Below are 12,439 nucleotides of genomic sequence, written 5' to 3'. Positions count from 1 at the left end.
AAAACACTATTCCTGGTCATGTTTGATCAATAAGATGCAGGGTTTAAAGGAACTTGAAAACGGTTAATATTTACTAATGTTAATGATTAGTACTTGATTAGCGTGCACCATGGCAGTACAAAACCACAGTGAACAAAATAATATATGAGAAGTACCCACAATCTAAATTTTGCTTCAATTATCCAAGAATTTTCGTAATGAATGAGGAAATTATTTTTTCTTTTACTTCAAGTTAATTCTGTTATTATACAGAAGAGGAAAAGCCAGAGAGAGAAATCCCGCACACTGCCGTATGAAGATCATATCATATGAAGCAAAAAGGGAAAGAAAAAGTAAGATCAATATATATAGCATTATAATAATATATTTACAACTTGGAATCAATACATGCATAGTTACATACATACAAAATAGCTTGAGAATTCAGAAATAGTGATGATCTTGGTTGTCTAAGCTGCTAATAGGGAATGAGAGGTTGGATGATTATGGGACGTTCGTATTTGTTGTAACATGTAGGTCTTTTGAGTACTTCTCTGCCTTCACCTATAGGTGTTTGTACTTGATTTTTTTGGAATAAATAAGATTTTGATATTTCATGTAGAAAAAGAAGTTAGCAATATATATACAAGTACTTCCTGTTTTGCATAGTACACTTGTATCTTGAATCTGTTCTACGTCAAGTTGAGAAGATTTTAAAGAGTTAGGATCTTTTCATATGGAAACACTGTCACCAATATTGCTACATTTCCAAAACTCAAACTTGAGACTTCTAATTAAGAGAATATGACTCCCTTATTAGTTGAACCAAGCGTCTAGTAGCTTTATACATCAACATCCTTTATGATAAGTGATCTATGCTAGTCTGCTAAAGCATAAGCATGGAAAAGTACTGCTCAAATTCTTGATCAATTGTTGGCGGCCTTGTGCTTGATTCAGCCTCTGAAACCAAATATCAACCCAGGAATTAGTACTAACAAAAAAATTTAGAGGAAACCCCTTTTTGGTTCCAGACATATAGGCGCATGATAATGCCCTCCACTGATCATCCCTGTTTAATTATGTCCCTCAATCATTAAAACACTTTCAATGTTCTCTCGCACATTATGGCTTGCCCAGCGCTGTTAACTTGGACCTTATACAGATGCTGCTCACTCATGACAAAAATCTCTAATCTCATGGGTTTCACTTTGTTCCAGGATAAAGGGAAGGTGTCAGGATAACATTAAAGCTGTTTTAATGATTGATCTACTAAATTGAAAGAAATGATCTATGGAGGATGGAAAAAAATGAAATACCAATATGTTAGGTAACAAAATAGGCTTTTATACTCTTTTCTGGTCCTAAATGTAGGAGAGAGATGACTAATCTATAAACATTGAAGAAATTAGTTTAGTTAGTTTTTTATAAAAAAATATGTGATGGTTTTCCTAAAATACCCTTTAATCATTTATATTGGAAACTACCCCTTGATGGAAAAACCCCTTTAACTTTTGCAATCAATAGGGATAGTTTTGGAAAAAAGGGGGAAAATCACATTCAAGAACCACTCAAATGAATTATTCTCAAATAAAGACTAATAACAAGTCCCATTCGAGAAAAAATAAGTCATGTTTCCCTTTTAAAAAAAATCCATTTCATATTGGTTCTTGTTTGTGCATAATTTTTTTGAGTGGTTCTTGAATGTGATTCTCCAAAAAAAAAAAAAACTATAAATCTGGGAGACAAACTAGGTTGGAATCTTACATTCAGAATTAAAGCAAGTTTCTCAATTAGTTCCTATATTTAGGATCTGAAGGAGTACTAAACACATCGGAGAGGAAAACATACCTTGGTTCACATCCCATTTTCCAGATGATAGGATATACATGCTAGGATTTGCCCCATGAGCAGCATAAACATCTTCAAATTCTTTTTCTCTGGAATGCTCGTTGCCTTTTTTCACATATTCTGAGTAATCATGATCTCTACAAATTCCTAAATCCAGAGAGTGCTCCTCAAGATTCACCAAAGCTTGTATATCATCATCATAATCGTAGGATGATTCTCTTTCAACAACTGTGTCCTCTTCACGACAACTTTTCTTGAAATAATAGCCATCCCAATTAATAAAAGAATAGGAAGGCCTTCCGTACAGGTATGGTTTAGGACAATCCATCTGATGTTTTGGTTCATCATTTACAGACATGGCAGCGTCTGAATCTTCACTGAAATTATTGCTGCCTTTGGAAGATTTGGTTTCTGAAATATCAAGAGCTGACGCATACGTTTCACTCATGAACATGGGCATGTGCGTGCTCCCTAGCTCTAGATTGTCATCGGACATTGAACCATGTTCAGAGGAGAATCTCCCAACCCAACATTTGTGCTTTGATCTAGGCAAATCCAGTTGATCAGTCTGTAATTTTCTTTTCTTATTCCCTTCAGTAATGTTGGTTTTGTGAACTCCATCCAGATGGCACCTGAAGACCATGCATGACAAATATCAGAAGCGAAAGGAACCAATTTTTAAAGAAGAATTTCACATTTCACAGAAATATACATAAAGGACCTTCACAGAAAAGTAACAGCTAGCTGTAAGACATGAAACATGAAGATGTGTCATACTAAATAACTTTTTTGCTTGGGTTGATCCTTGTAGGACCCTTCAACTTCTATAACATGAAGCTGTAAGACATGAAACATGATCCTTGCAGCTACCATGGAACGTGTTATTTGGATAAATGTGCTGGGACATCTGGTGTACTAGATGCAGATACTTATTTGATGGAGAGGAGGCTGAAGGAGGATGCTCCAAAGAGGCTATCTTCCACAAAGCCAAATCTGATTTGAACCTTATCACTGCGTCAAATACGTTGTCAATCCAGGCGAGGAGATCCCACAGTCACTGGGTTCGACTGCAAGGTAATGATCTGCACCTACATATTGATGGATCCTTTAAGGATGGTATCTCCAAACGTGGGGGTGTGATTCAAAATGGGAGTGCTAAATGGGTGGTTGGTTTTTCTTGTAATGTTGGTCATTACCCACCAGCTATTACAAAAATTATTGGTATTGTTCAAGGTTTTACCATGTGTTGCCAACTCATTCTTCAGAAGGTCCATGTTTTTACTGATTGTGCTAAAGCTGTTAACCTTCTAACCAAATCTGATGTCACCTATCACCCTTTTAGGGATGTGATTGAACAACCTAGGAATTGCCTGTATCAGTTTAGATTTATATCGCTGAAGTTCATGTACAGAGAGGCAAATTATCGTGCGCACTTTTTAGCCCAAAACGCTTTAGATGTGGTAGGAAGCTTTTGTGCTTTTAATCAACCACCACCGTATTGTCAAGAGGTGGGGAATGAAGAGAAGATTAGATCTATTGGTGTAACCTAATTTCTTTTGTATCCTTTCTTGGATTATGTACTCTTTGTTCAAAAAAAAAAAAAAAGAATTACCAACCCAGACAAAGACATGCGGCACAACATGATATGGAACTCAAAACACTGCTACATATATAATGGTCAAATATATTTGAAGTTTCACCTGGCAGAACGAGGATTTTCTCCATATGCCTTCTGTCGTAGCCTGTTCAGGTGTATCCAAAGTATTAGTACTCTCTGCAGAACATATATAGGATATAAAACCCAGTTTAATTCAATTGTAACTAATATATCTGAAAAGGAAAATAGTGCCTATTAAGTCTACAAGTAGAATGTAAAAGCAACCGACAAGATTACTGTTTGTTCCAAAAACTGTCTTTATGGTTCCAATCCTCCAAGTGAAGTATTAAACTATAATTACAAGCTTCTATGATTATGCCTAGGAATGAATTTACCATAGAAAAGAAATAGGACATATCAGAATAGCTGATTAATTCTAACAACATGCTAGGAAGAACATTCAGACTTGGAACAAACCCTTCGTGGACCTAATTTTTTATGACAACAAACCTAAAAGAGAAAAAGGAAATTTGTTTCCACTAAAATTTTCTTTATTAATGGTTGAACACTAAAAGTTAATAGATCATAAGATAGAAACAAAATCTGCTGCAGTTATTGTCGCCAGATTACTTAAGTCCAATGTAAATCATGTGCCACAGAGAAGTCTATTCATCTCCATTTCCAAATCCAAAAGCTGAAACAATACTAAACTAATTTGAATATGAACACACAACTGTAAATATCTCTAAGCTTAATTAATACGTTTACTGTTTCTAATTTACTTAGGAGATCACTTTAGTCCCTTTAAGTTCAATTGAAACAACGTCGCCCCTCAAGTTTATCTATGAGAGTGATTTGGTCCTTCCAGAGCTAATTAAATCAATATCATTTCTCAAATTTTTATATTTAAGAAATTGAAGATAGTAAGCACAAAAGATCACTAGCTAAATTTTAGAGTGGTCATGAACCACTTCTTTCCTTTTTCAAATAACTGGAAGCAAGAGATTGCAGAGATTTAAACCGAATTGCTCAAATGAGTAAACTTCATGAATAACACTGCTACAATTGAAACCACTAAATAGCTTTGCTGTTTTACTAAATCAATTAATAATTGATACAGCTTTGATGTCTTACTGAAATGAAATGGCAAAGCGATCAAATCCAGACAACGAAGTATACTGAACCATGAGGATTAGCTGAATTTGGGAAAAAAAAAAAAAAATCACTGCTGACATACGGATCTTCGTGCCAAAAATTGTTAAAAAACCAGTCACCAAAAAGCCACAAAAGAGTTAAAAAGTTTCAAATTTGTACAGTAATCAAACCTGTTTGGCTGAGATTGGTCGTCGTCCTCCGCTTCCATCTCCATGGAGAAAGATCGAAGAAAAGCTTGAGAGAGAGAGAGAGAGAGAGAGAGAGAGAGAGGATTGAAAAATGGTAGAGAGAATAAAGCATCTGGCATCTAACTGTTCTCAGTGTGCGTAGCGCGTGCAGAAAACGATGGACAGGTTCCAGTGTCTCCCATTGGACGGCGGTCGAGTGGGATACTGGAAGTGGAATGGCGAACGAACGCTCAACGACACTCCGTTTCGTTGGGTTCAAATTCTCAACACTCAATTGTATGACCAGAAAGCCATCATTACCTCCTAATCCAATAAAAGCTGCATCATTAATCCCCGGTTCATATGATAGCACTTTCAGCTTTCCACAGTTTATCAATTAAGCTTTATTACATATATCTTAATACAACCAAGCATTAAAAACAAACCCCTCACTCAACAAGAAATTAAATTTTATTTCGTCATGGACTACCGACTACCATGTTTTACCCATTTTTTATATCCTTATGCGTTTCATAACATAATGATAATTAATGTTGGGTGAAATATAAAGAATACTTCAAGAAAAAGGCACAGTAAGCATGCATATGGATCTCTTGTACTCATTTTGTCGACTATATGCTATCTACATGCGAGTGTTCTATGGTGATACCGAAAAGATCTCATTAATACTAAAACTCTTAAGAAGCAAAATGCACTTCAGCTTCAGATGGGAAAATATATGATACAAATATATGATTATTCTTTCAGTATACAGAAAAATTACAAATTCTAGAATACACACAACTTTTCACAAAGGCCAGTCTTCATCCTTGCATGGCATGTCTCGGAGAGCCTGGTTTCCAGAATTTGTCATTGTACAGTGCCAACCTCCAGAACGCTATGGCTGTAGCTCCACATCTTCCAAAATCCTATGTTATGCCTACCAAGAGGAGGGAGAAGAAACAAGGGAAGAAAGAAATGACAATCAAAATACCCACAGGCATGCATATTCATTCCATGGCCACGAACAGATGCACCAAACAGCTCTAAAACATCAAAACTTCAACTATGGTGTGACTGACATAGGAAAAAACTTCTCTCTGTTGGATTAGTGATAGCAGACTACTCAACCTCTTGGTTTTGTCATCACTTGACCGATCTTCACAACTAGGGTTAGATGTTTATGCACTACAAATGACCACAACCAGGCAACACCATGACTCATTTCGACATTGATGCACCTGGTGAGATATCATAAGCAGTCTGGAATCTAAGTCCAGAACCTATATGGTTTGCTGTGGGCCATACCCAGCTGAGGATATTTGGCCCCAGAACCTGCAACAAAATTAACCAAGAAACTCAAATTCATACCCAGGTATGCACATACATTGTCAAGTTAGTCTGAACTAACAAAGAAAGAGGGACACTGCAGAGCCTTGTACAGATAGATACCCACAAGACAACATGGATAATTCATCAACATGTTAATATCAGTTCCCTTGCATCAGTTACAACTCAAAGGCAAACCATTAAGTACAATATCATTAAAATCCACACGTTCATATTAACAGATATCCTGATTAAAACCTAAATAATTAACCGAGGACCAAATAATTTCACTTTTAAGTCCTGAACAAGTGACACTGGGCTGACATGCATTAGCTCGAAGCATACAGGGTGCTTGATACTTCAACGTGATATTTATACAACGATGAAAGAGGAACAGTGATGCTAATAAAGCACAATTGATGATCCAATGGGGCCATAATTTAACGTAATCTGCATGTTGATGCTATCACATCTACAAAAACAAAATGAACAGGAACAGCTTCCTTGGTAACCATATAAGTCATCACATTTAATGCATGCTTAGAATTTCCGAGGAACACATAAATGTAAATTTCATATCAAATCGGTTTATGCCAACAGAAAGAAGTCACCACACTCGGCAGAATTACTATGGGATTTATAGCTAAACAGAAGGAACAGGAGCATAGTATTCAGTTCTTACAGTTGTCAGATTCTCATATGGACCAAGGTCATATGGATGTTTATAAATGTTCCCCCCCTTCTCTGCAAGCCACAAAGCTCTAATTCCATCATGATACTGTCAACAAAAGTGCCAAACATGAGAAAATCTCTATTTGCTGCGTCAGTAAAATTAAAGCTTTGAACTAAAATTAGAATTCTCTAATAACCTCTATGGTAGTCTTGTTATGCAGGACAAGATAGATATGCCATCCTAAAAGCACAGATAAGGTTACAGATAAGGGGACCAGCAGCATCCCAGAAACAACCTGTAGGAAATCAGATTTCATCAGCAAAGATGCTAGACAACCAAAACAAAATTTAACCATCTTATTTTTATAGGAAATTACATAAAAAGTTCTGTAAGAGCCACCGTTTTGCTCTTCCTCCTTTAAACTATCATTAGCTAGACTACCCACAAGCAAGACCTAAAACATCAAGTAAGAAGGATGGTCAATATAGGCAGAAACAGCGCATGGAAAATTATTATAGCAGAAGACAAAAGAGAACAGCATGGAATCCCCAGATTAATGCAAATAGAACTTAACCCCACCCATGATCACAATGATATCAAAAAAGCTGACAACAAATCAAACTTACCAAGGAGTAAACGCATGTAATAACAGCATACATGACAAATATGAAGAAGACCTTATAGTTCGCATGGCCTACACAGTTGTTTATCCAAATGCAATGGTGATCCTAACAATCAGATGCCAAAACTTTTGTCATTGTTTAGAAAATCTAAGATAAATTTGACTGTGATAGATCATGCATACCATGCGCAGAACACATCGTTTGCAGACACGGCAATGATGAGCACGAGGAGGCTTATAATGAGAACACTTTTGGCAATACCTCAAATCCCCACCCTGCTGTAATTCAAAGAAACATTACAAAAATGGTAAAATTCATATTCCGTACTGCTAAAAATGATCATACAACCACCAGCTTATAGCACTTAATTGAAGGCTCAGGGAAAAAGTTTCAGTCATCCCTAGTTAATTGGATTATTTTCACTACAGCACTTGACTGAAGGAGATCCACATGTCTCGTGCAGTTCATAGGTATTCAAAAAGCGCAATGCCACAGGTGCTGTACATCTATGTGATTGGCATTATAGTGCACTATTGACAACCGTGCCAGCCTCAAAACATTTTAAAAGGATTTAATCAGTATTTAATACTAACAAAGCCACAAACTTCATGGCTCTAATAGAACCTTTTTCCCTCCTTTGACTAGTGATGGGAGAGGAAACGGGATCAAGATGGCAAGATGGCAAGATAGCAAGATGCACGTACAGGGTAAATCATTAATGCAAACTTAAGAAGTATCCCCTAAATAACATGGGCTGGAGACCAATGGCCCTGGAAGGTTTAAACTGAGGCAGGAGAATCAAAATAATAATGCATGTAGATTGATAGATACACAAAATCTATCCATTCTATTCTTTTTGGTTAGTTGACAACTAATTGTTTAATGCTAATATACTCATGTTCATTTTCAAGCAAAGGGCTAAAACAGCTGAACTTCAATCATAACAACCAGTTAAGTAAGACCTAAAAGGTTCGGTACAGCAAGTTCCATCAAAGCATGCACATTTCCTAATGATATTGTCAAATCAACGTTCATCAGGAATCCTTATCTTGAGGCGTTACCATGATTTATTCACTTATTTTCAAAACAAAACGCTTGCTCTGTGTGGAAATCTGAGTTAATAGTTAACAACAGTGTTAGATCCCTAGCAAACAAAAAATAGTGAAATGATTTCACTTCCACAGACCCACCTTAAAGCTCATTATTTATTCAGAAGATTAATTATTATGCCCTAGCCAAGCCAATGATACTGAAATAGTTCCACCTCCAACATAAAAGTCCTTGTTTCAGAAGATCAATTATTCAGGCCAACAAAATGGCTGTTCATTATAGTTCTACAAGGGGAAAGTGACATCAATTAATACATGATCATGATTATTTATTTATTTATTTATTTATTTACTTGTATAGAAACATGATCACGATTGTTGGCCCATCTTAGTTCTTAGACTAGAGGATTAAACCAAAAACAATCTTGATTTACCCATTATCCTAAATGCAGCGATTGTGGAAGTACCTCTTTCCGAACAGTGGTTGGCTAGCATGCCAAAGGTAAATTCTTTAGCCAAAGCACTTAGCAGCTAAACATTTCTGATCTATTCATCCAGTTATTAGATGTGATATGAGGCCCATTGTTAAAGTTCAAATAAGATAAGAAATTAGGAAATCAGAAGTAATGAAATGCAACTAATGTTCTTCATTATGACATAAAGATTGACAAAAAAACATGAAATCCAACTAATGTTCTTCGTCAAGGAGACTTCCAGCATCCAAGAAGCAGAACTCGAAGAAACATAAACTATCAGGAAAGTCAGCCAAACAAATAAAAAATTAAAAAAAATAAAACTAAAATAAAATGCTATAGGCATTAACAGGATGCCAAGACCAGACCTGGGTGGTTCTTCTTAAAGAAGCAAATTCGTTTCCGAACGAGGAAAAAAATAAACCACCCCAGAAAGATATAGCGTCTTATTCCGAAGAAATGATATTTAAAACAACACATACTCTGTACCTTCCGCTTGATCTCGTGAATAGGGGTTTCAACGTCTTCAATATCGGGCATGTATGTGGAGGGGACTCGACCTGGATCTGTTAATATAGAGGTAGCATAATTAAAGACGCACATGATAGCTAACGCCGTGAAGACGATGGCGTTCATTATTCCCGGCGAAGAAGAGAGGCCGAACCACATGTCAATGAAAACGAAGATTGTGGAAAGGTAAATGTAGGCGATAGTCAAAAGAACGACGCTCACGGGGAGGGAAAAGCGGCAGCGCCGCTTCATTTTCTCAGCCATGGTGGATCAAGCGGGGAGGAGGCACCGGCGCCAAAACGACGGCGTCTCCAATTGTATAATCCAAGAATACACGAGAACCCCGTCCCGGGAACGATGACCGTGCAAGAAATATATTGAGGTAGGTTTGAGACGGTGCCGTTGTCTTTAGTCTTACTAAAGCCCACTCGCTATTTTGGGTATATTCCTTTCTGTGTTGCTATTTACAGACCAATACGTGTGTGTGTGTGGTTATTGATAGAAATAAAGTAAAAATAATATTGGAATTTTTTTAAATTTTAAAGTAATTATGTAAAAGTGTATTTGTGAGGACCAAAGGAAAAATATTATCTTGCATTTTGATTAATGGAAATTTAAATTTAAGTCGAACTCACTTTTGGCACACCTAAAAATTTATGAATTTAAATTTAAAATATTTATAATTTTTATAATAGATAAAAGGACAAAAATACTCATATAATGGTTAGTTAATAGCACCTAATATCCTAAAGTGAGAAAAAAGACATAAATACTTATAATGTTCCATGAGTGGGTGTAAAAGTGACCAAACTATTAATTTTAACCTAACGCCATTAACTCTGAGCGGGTGCAAAGGTGTGTTCAATCTCGATCTTTGATTTTATACAACATATCTCACTATGTTGAATCTCAGGTTTTTAGAAATAAGAAAAATGAGTGCAGAGGGATAGAGGCAGGGGATGAGATACATGGTAATAAAAAAATCATGTGACATGGATTTTGATGGATTGATTACCATTGTACCTTGTAAAGTAACATTATAGGTATTTATATGGTTTGTGGTAAACAACAAATATCAAGCATGTTAGAAATGCTGAGTCGAATGTTTTGTTCAAAAAATCAGGAATCTAGCGAAACTCATAGTATAGTCTTTATTTCGTATTCTCTATTTTTGATAATCTGACCGTCTCACTAAGATACTTAGGCACAATGTCTGTAGATTTCAGAATTACTCAGGATCATGTCTTATGTGCCAACGATCTAATGTTTGTAATTGACGGAATTTCGACATGGTTATTTTTTCGTGACCTTTGCCCTTTATTGAGTTTCAGGGTCGGCCCCTTTGTTCAGATTGGGCTTGACTCTTTAGTTGTTCAGCCCACATAGTTTTGTGATCTATTTGAACGACGTTTCATATTTTAGCCTAAACACAACGATAATTGATCAACATTCATAAAAATTTATCTAGAAATATTTTTTTATCTATATCAGTAAAAAATAGTTAACTTTTTCTTAGGTGTCAACAAAATGATCAATATTTAAAGAACTTGATAGATTAGTCACTTTTGCACTAACTTTTGATAACATTATGAGTATTTTTGCTTCTGTGTGGCAACTTTGTGGATATTTTTTTCTCCTTTATTACTTCACATTAGCAAAGATTGACATATGGCATGTACACAACAGCCAACATCTAACAGTCAAAGTTAATAGCGTTAGATCAAAGTTAACTGTTTGATCACTTTTTATCCCTTAAGATATTGGATGCCCCTAACTTGTCACTTTTTAAGTATTTTTTATCCTTTTATCCTTTTATAATTTTAAATTTTAAATTATTTTTTATTTTCTAATTATTTAAATTGTAGTCACTTCAATCTTTTTGAGTCCCATCCTTCATGGATTAAAGAATAGAGATAAGTTCATTATTCTTAATTTTTGTCTTAAATCTCAAGTAGTCTCTTTTCTCTTTTTAAAAAACTTTTTTACATTATTTAAATTAAGAATTTTAAATACACGAACTTAAATATAAAATTCAGATTAGTTAAATATGTGAATTTTAAATATAAAATTCAAATTCATTAAATACCGGCATTAATGAATATTAAAAGGTATTAGGAAAGATCAATTTTGTTCTTAAGTTCGAATAAAAATTAAATTTCTGGCCACAGCTTTATTAATACTAAGATTCCCTAATAAACAAGCAATTGCTTCTTGTTATTAACGCGCTGGAGCTGACAATTCACCTGAGGAGACAATTGTACCTTTACAAATCATAACAAACTCTAGATGGTGAAACGCGGTTTGTTTTAGTTACATAGAATTATCAAATGGATATTTTTAATCCAAAATATTTTAACGAAGAACTGTTGTTTTAGCTTCATCTTCTAGTGAGGAATCTCACTCATTTCATAATTTTATGCCCTGATGAACATAGGATATAAAAACATAAATTTCTTAATTTTATTAACATAGAGATGTTCAATATAATATGTGAACACAATCTATTCTGTGTACGAATTTCAAAAAAAGTTAGTAGATATACTTTAATTTAGCTACGACGACAATACTTTACATCTGATTTATCTAATTTTCCCGAAAAAAAGGAAAAAAAGAAGCATATGACACTACATAAAAAAAAAAAAAAAACAGAAGAAGCATACAGTGCAAATAAGAGTCTAAAAAAACCAAAAGAATCTTCAGATGTGAAACACTAATACACATATGAGAAAAAAGTAACTTGTCTAAAGTGTTCAAAGCAGGTGGTAAGAATAATGATTTAATTTAGTTAGCTCTTCAAAGAATTTAAATGAGTTAGCATTTTTTTTTGACCTCTGAATAATCTGATTCTTTGCTCATTGTTGGAAGTATTAGGATTAAATTAGTACTGTTGGTTAGGTGTATTTAATTAGATTATGTTAGGTTTGGATGTATGAAGATTTAAATTTGATGTAATTTTTATTATAACTTTTTTGGAGTCCTAATTGTTTAAAATTTCACGTACACCAACCATCCCGTTTTCTTCACATTTTACCATCA

The 12,439-nt window shown here is 34.9% G+C and overlaps 2 protein-coding genes across 6 annotated transcripts; both read right to left on the bottom strand.

The window, feature by feature from the left end:
* Positions 1–333: 333 nt before the first annotated feature.
* LOC129301539 (protein FAR-RED ELONGATED HYPOCOTYL 1-like) lies at positions 334–5,306 on the bottom strand. The gene is made up of 4 exons (XM_054940098.1): positions 4,750–5,306; positions 3,528–3,569; positions 1,828–2,459; positions 334–939 (listed from the first exon to the last, which is right to left on the bottom strand). The coding sequence occupies exons 1-4, from the start codon at positions 4,884–4,886 to the stop codon at positions 866–868; spliced, it is 885 nt and encodes a 294-aa protein (XP_054796073.1). The 5' UTR covers positions 4,887–5,306; the 3' UTR covers positions 334–865.
* A 138-nt stretch (positions 5,307–5,444) lies between these two features.
* On the bottom strand, positions 5,445–9,804 carry LOC129301540 (probable protein S-acyltransferase 16). 5 transcript variants are annotated; one of them, XM_054940103.1, is made up of 7 exons: positions 9,383–9,804; positions 7,554–7,649; positions 7,375–7,476; positions 7,125–7,202; positions 6,945–7,043; positions 6,758–6,853; positions 5,445–5,686 (listed from the first exon to the last, which is right to left on the bottom strand). In XM_054940103.1, the coding sequence occupies exons 1-7, from the start codon at positions 9,665–9,667 to the stop codon at positions 5,681–5,683; spliced, it is 762 nt and encodes a 253-aa protein (XP_054796078.1). In that variant the 5' UTR covers positions 9,668–9,804; the 3' UTR covers positions 5,445–5,680. The 5 variants fall into 5 exon arrangements, with proteins under 5 accessions (XP_054796078.1, XP_054796074.1, XP_054796075.1 ...); XM_054940099.1 differs by having other exon boundaries at positions 5,445–6,081; positions 9,383–9,800; XM_054940100.1 differs by having other exon boundaries at positions 5,445–6,081; positions 7,554–7,646; positions 9,383–9,799.
* Between the last annotated feature and the right edge of the window lie 2,635 nt (positions 9,805–12,439).

Source organism: Prosopis cineraria, unplaced genomic scaffold (assembly GCF_029017545.1).
Source record: "Prosopis cineraria cultivar Desert tree isolate PC_DT_omini unplaced genomic scaffold, ASM2901754v1 PC2188, whole genome shotgun sequence".
NCBI classification, from domain to species: Eukaryota; Viridiplantae; Streptophyta; class Magnoliopsida; order Fabales; family Fabaceae; genus Prosopis; species Prosopis cineraria.
The sequence above is the reverse complement of the archived record's forward strand: the minus strand, read 5'-3'. Positions and strand labels throughout refer to the sequence as shown.

Bases quoted from the DNA above. Each gene is read 5' to 3' on its own strand.
- LOC129301539 (XM_054940098.1), bottom strand. From the start codon at position 4,886: ATGCCAGATGCTTTATTCTCTCTACCATTTTTCAATCCTCTCTCTCTC. The intron at 2,460-3,527 runs GTGAAACTTCAA...CATGGTCTTCAG, and splicing joins GAAAATCCTCGTTCTGCCAG to GTGCCATCTGGATGGAGTTC. The intron at 940-1,827 runs GTATGTTTTCCT...ATTTGGTTTCAG, and splicing joins AAAATGGGATGTGAACCAAG to AGGCTGAATCAAGCACAAGG.
- LOC129301540 (XM_054940099.1), bottom strand. From the start codon at position 9,667: ATGGCTGAGAAAATGAAGCGGCGCTGCCGCTTTTCCCTCCCCGTGAGC. The intron at 7,477-7,553 runs GTATGCATGATC...TCTGATTGTTAG, and splicing joins AACGATGTGTTCTGCGCATG to GATCACCATTGCATTTGGAT. The intron at 7,044-7,124 runs GTAATTTCCTAT...GATTTCCTACAG, and splicing joins GCTCTTACAGAACTTTTTAT to GTTGTTTCTGGGATGCTGCT.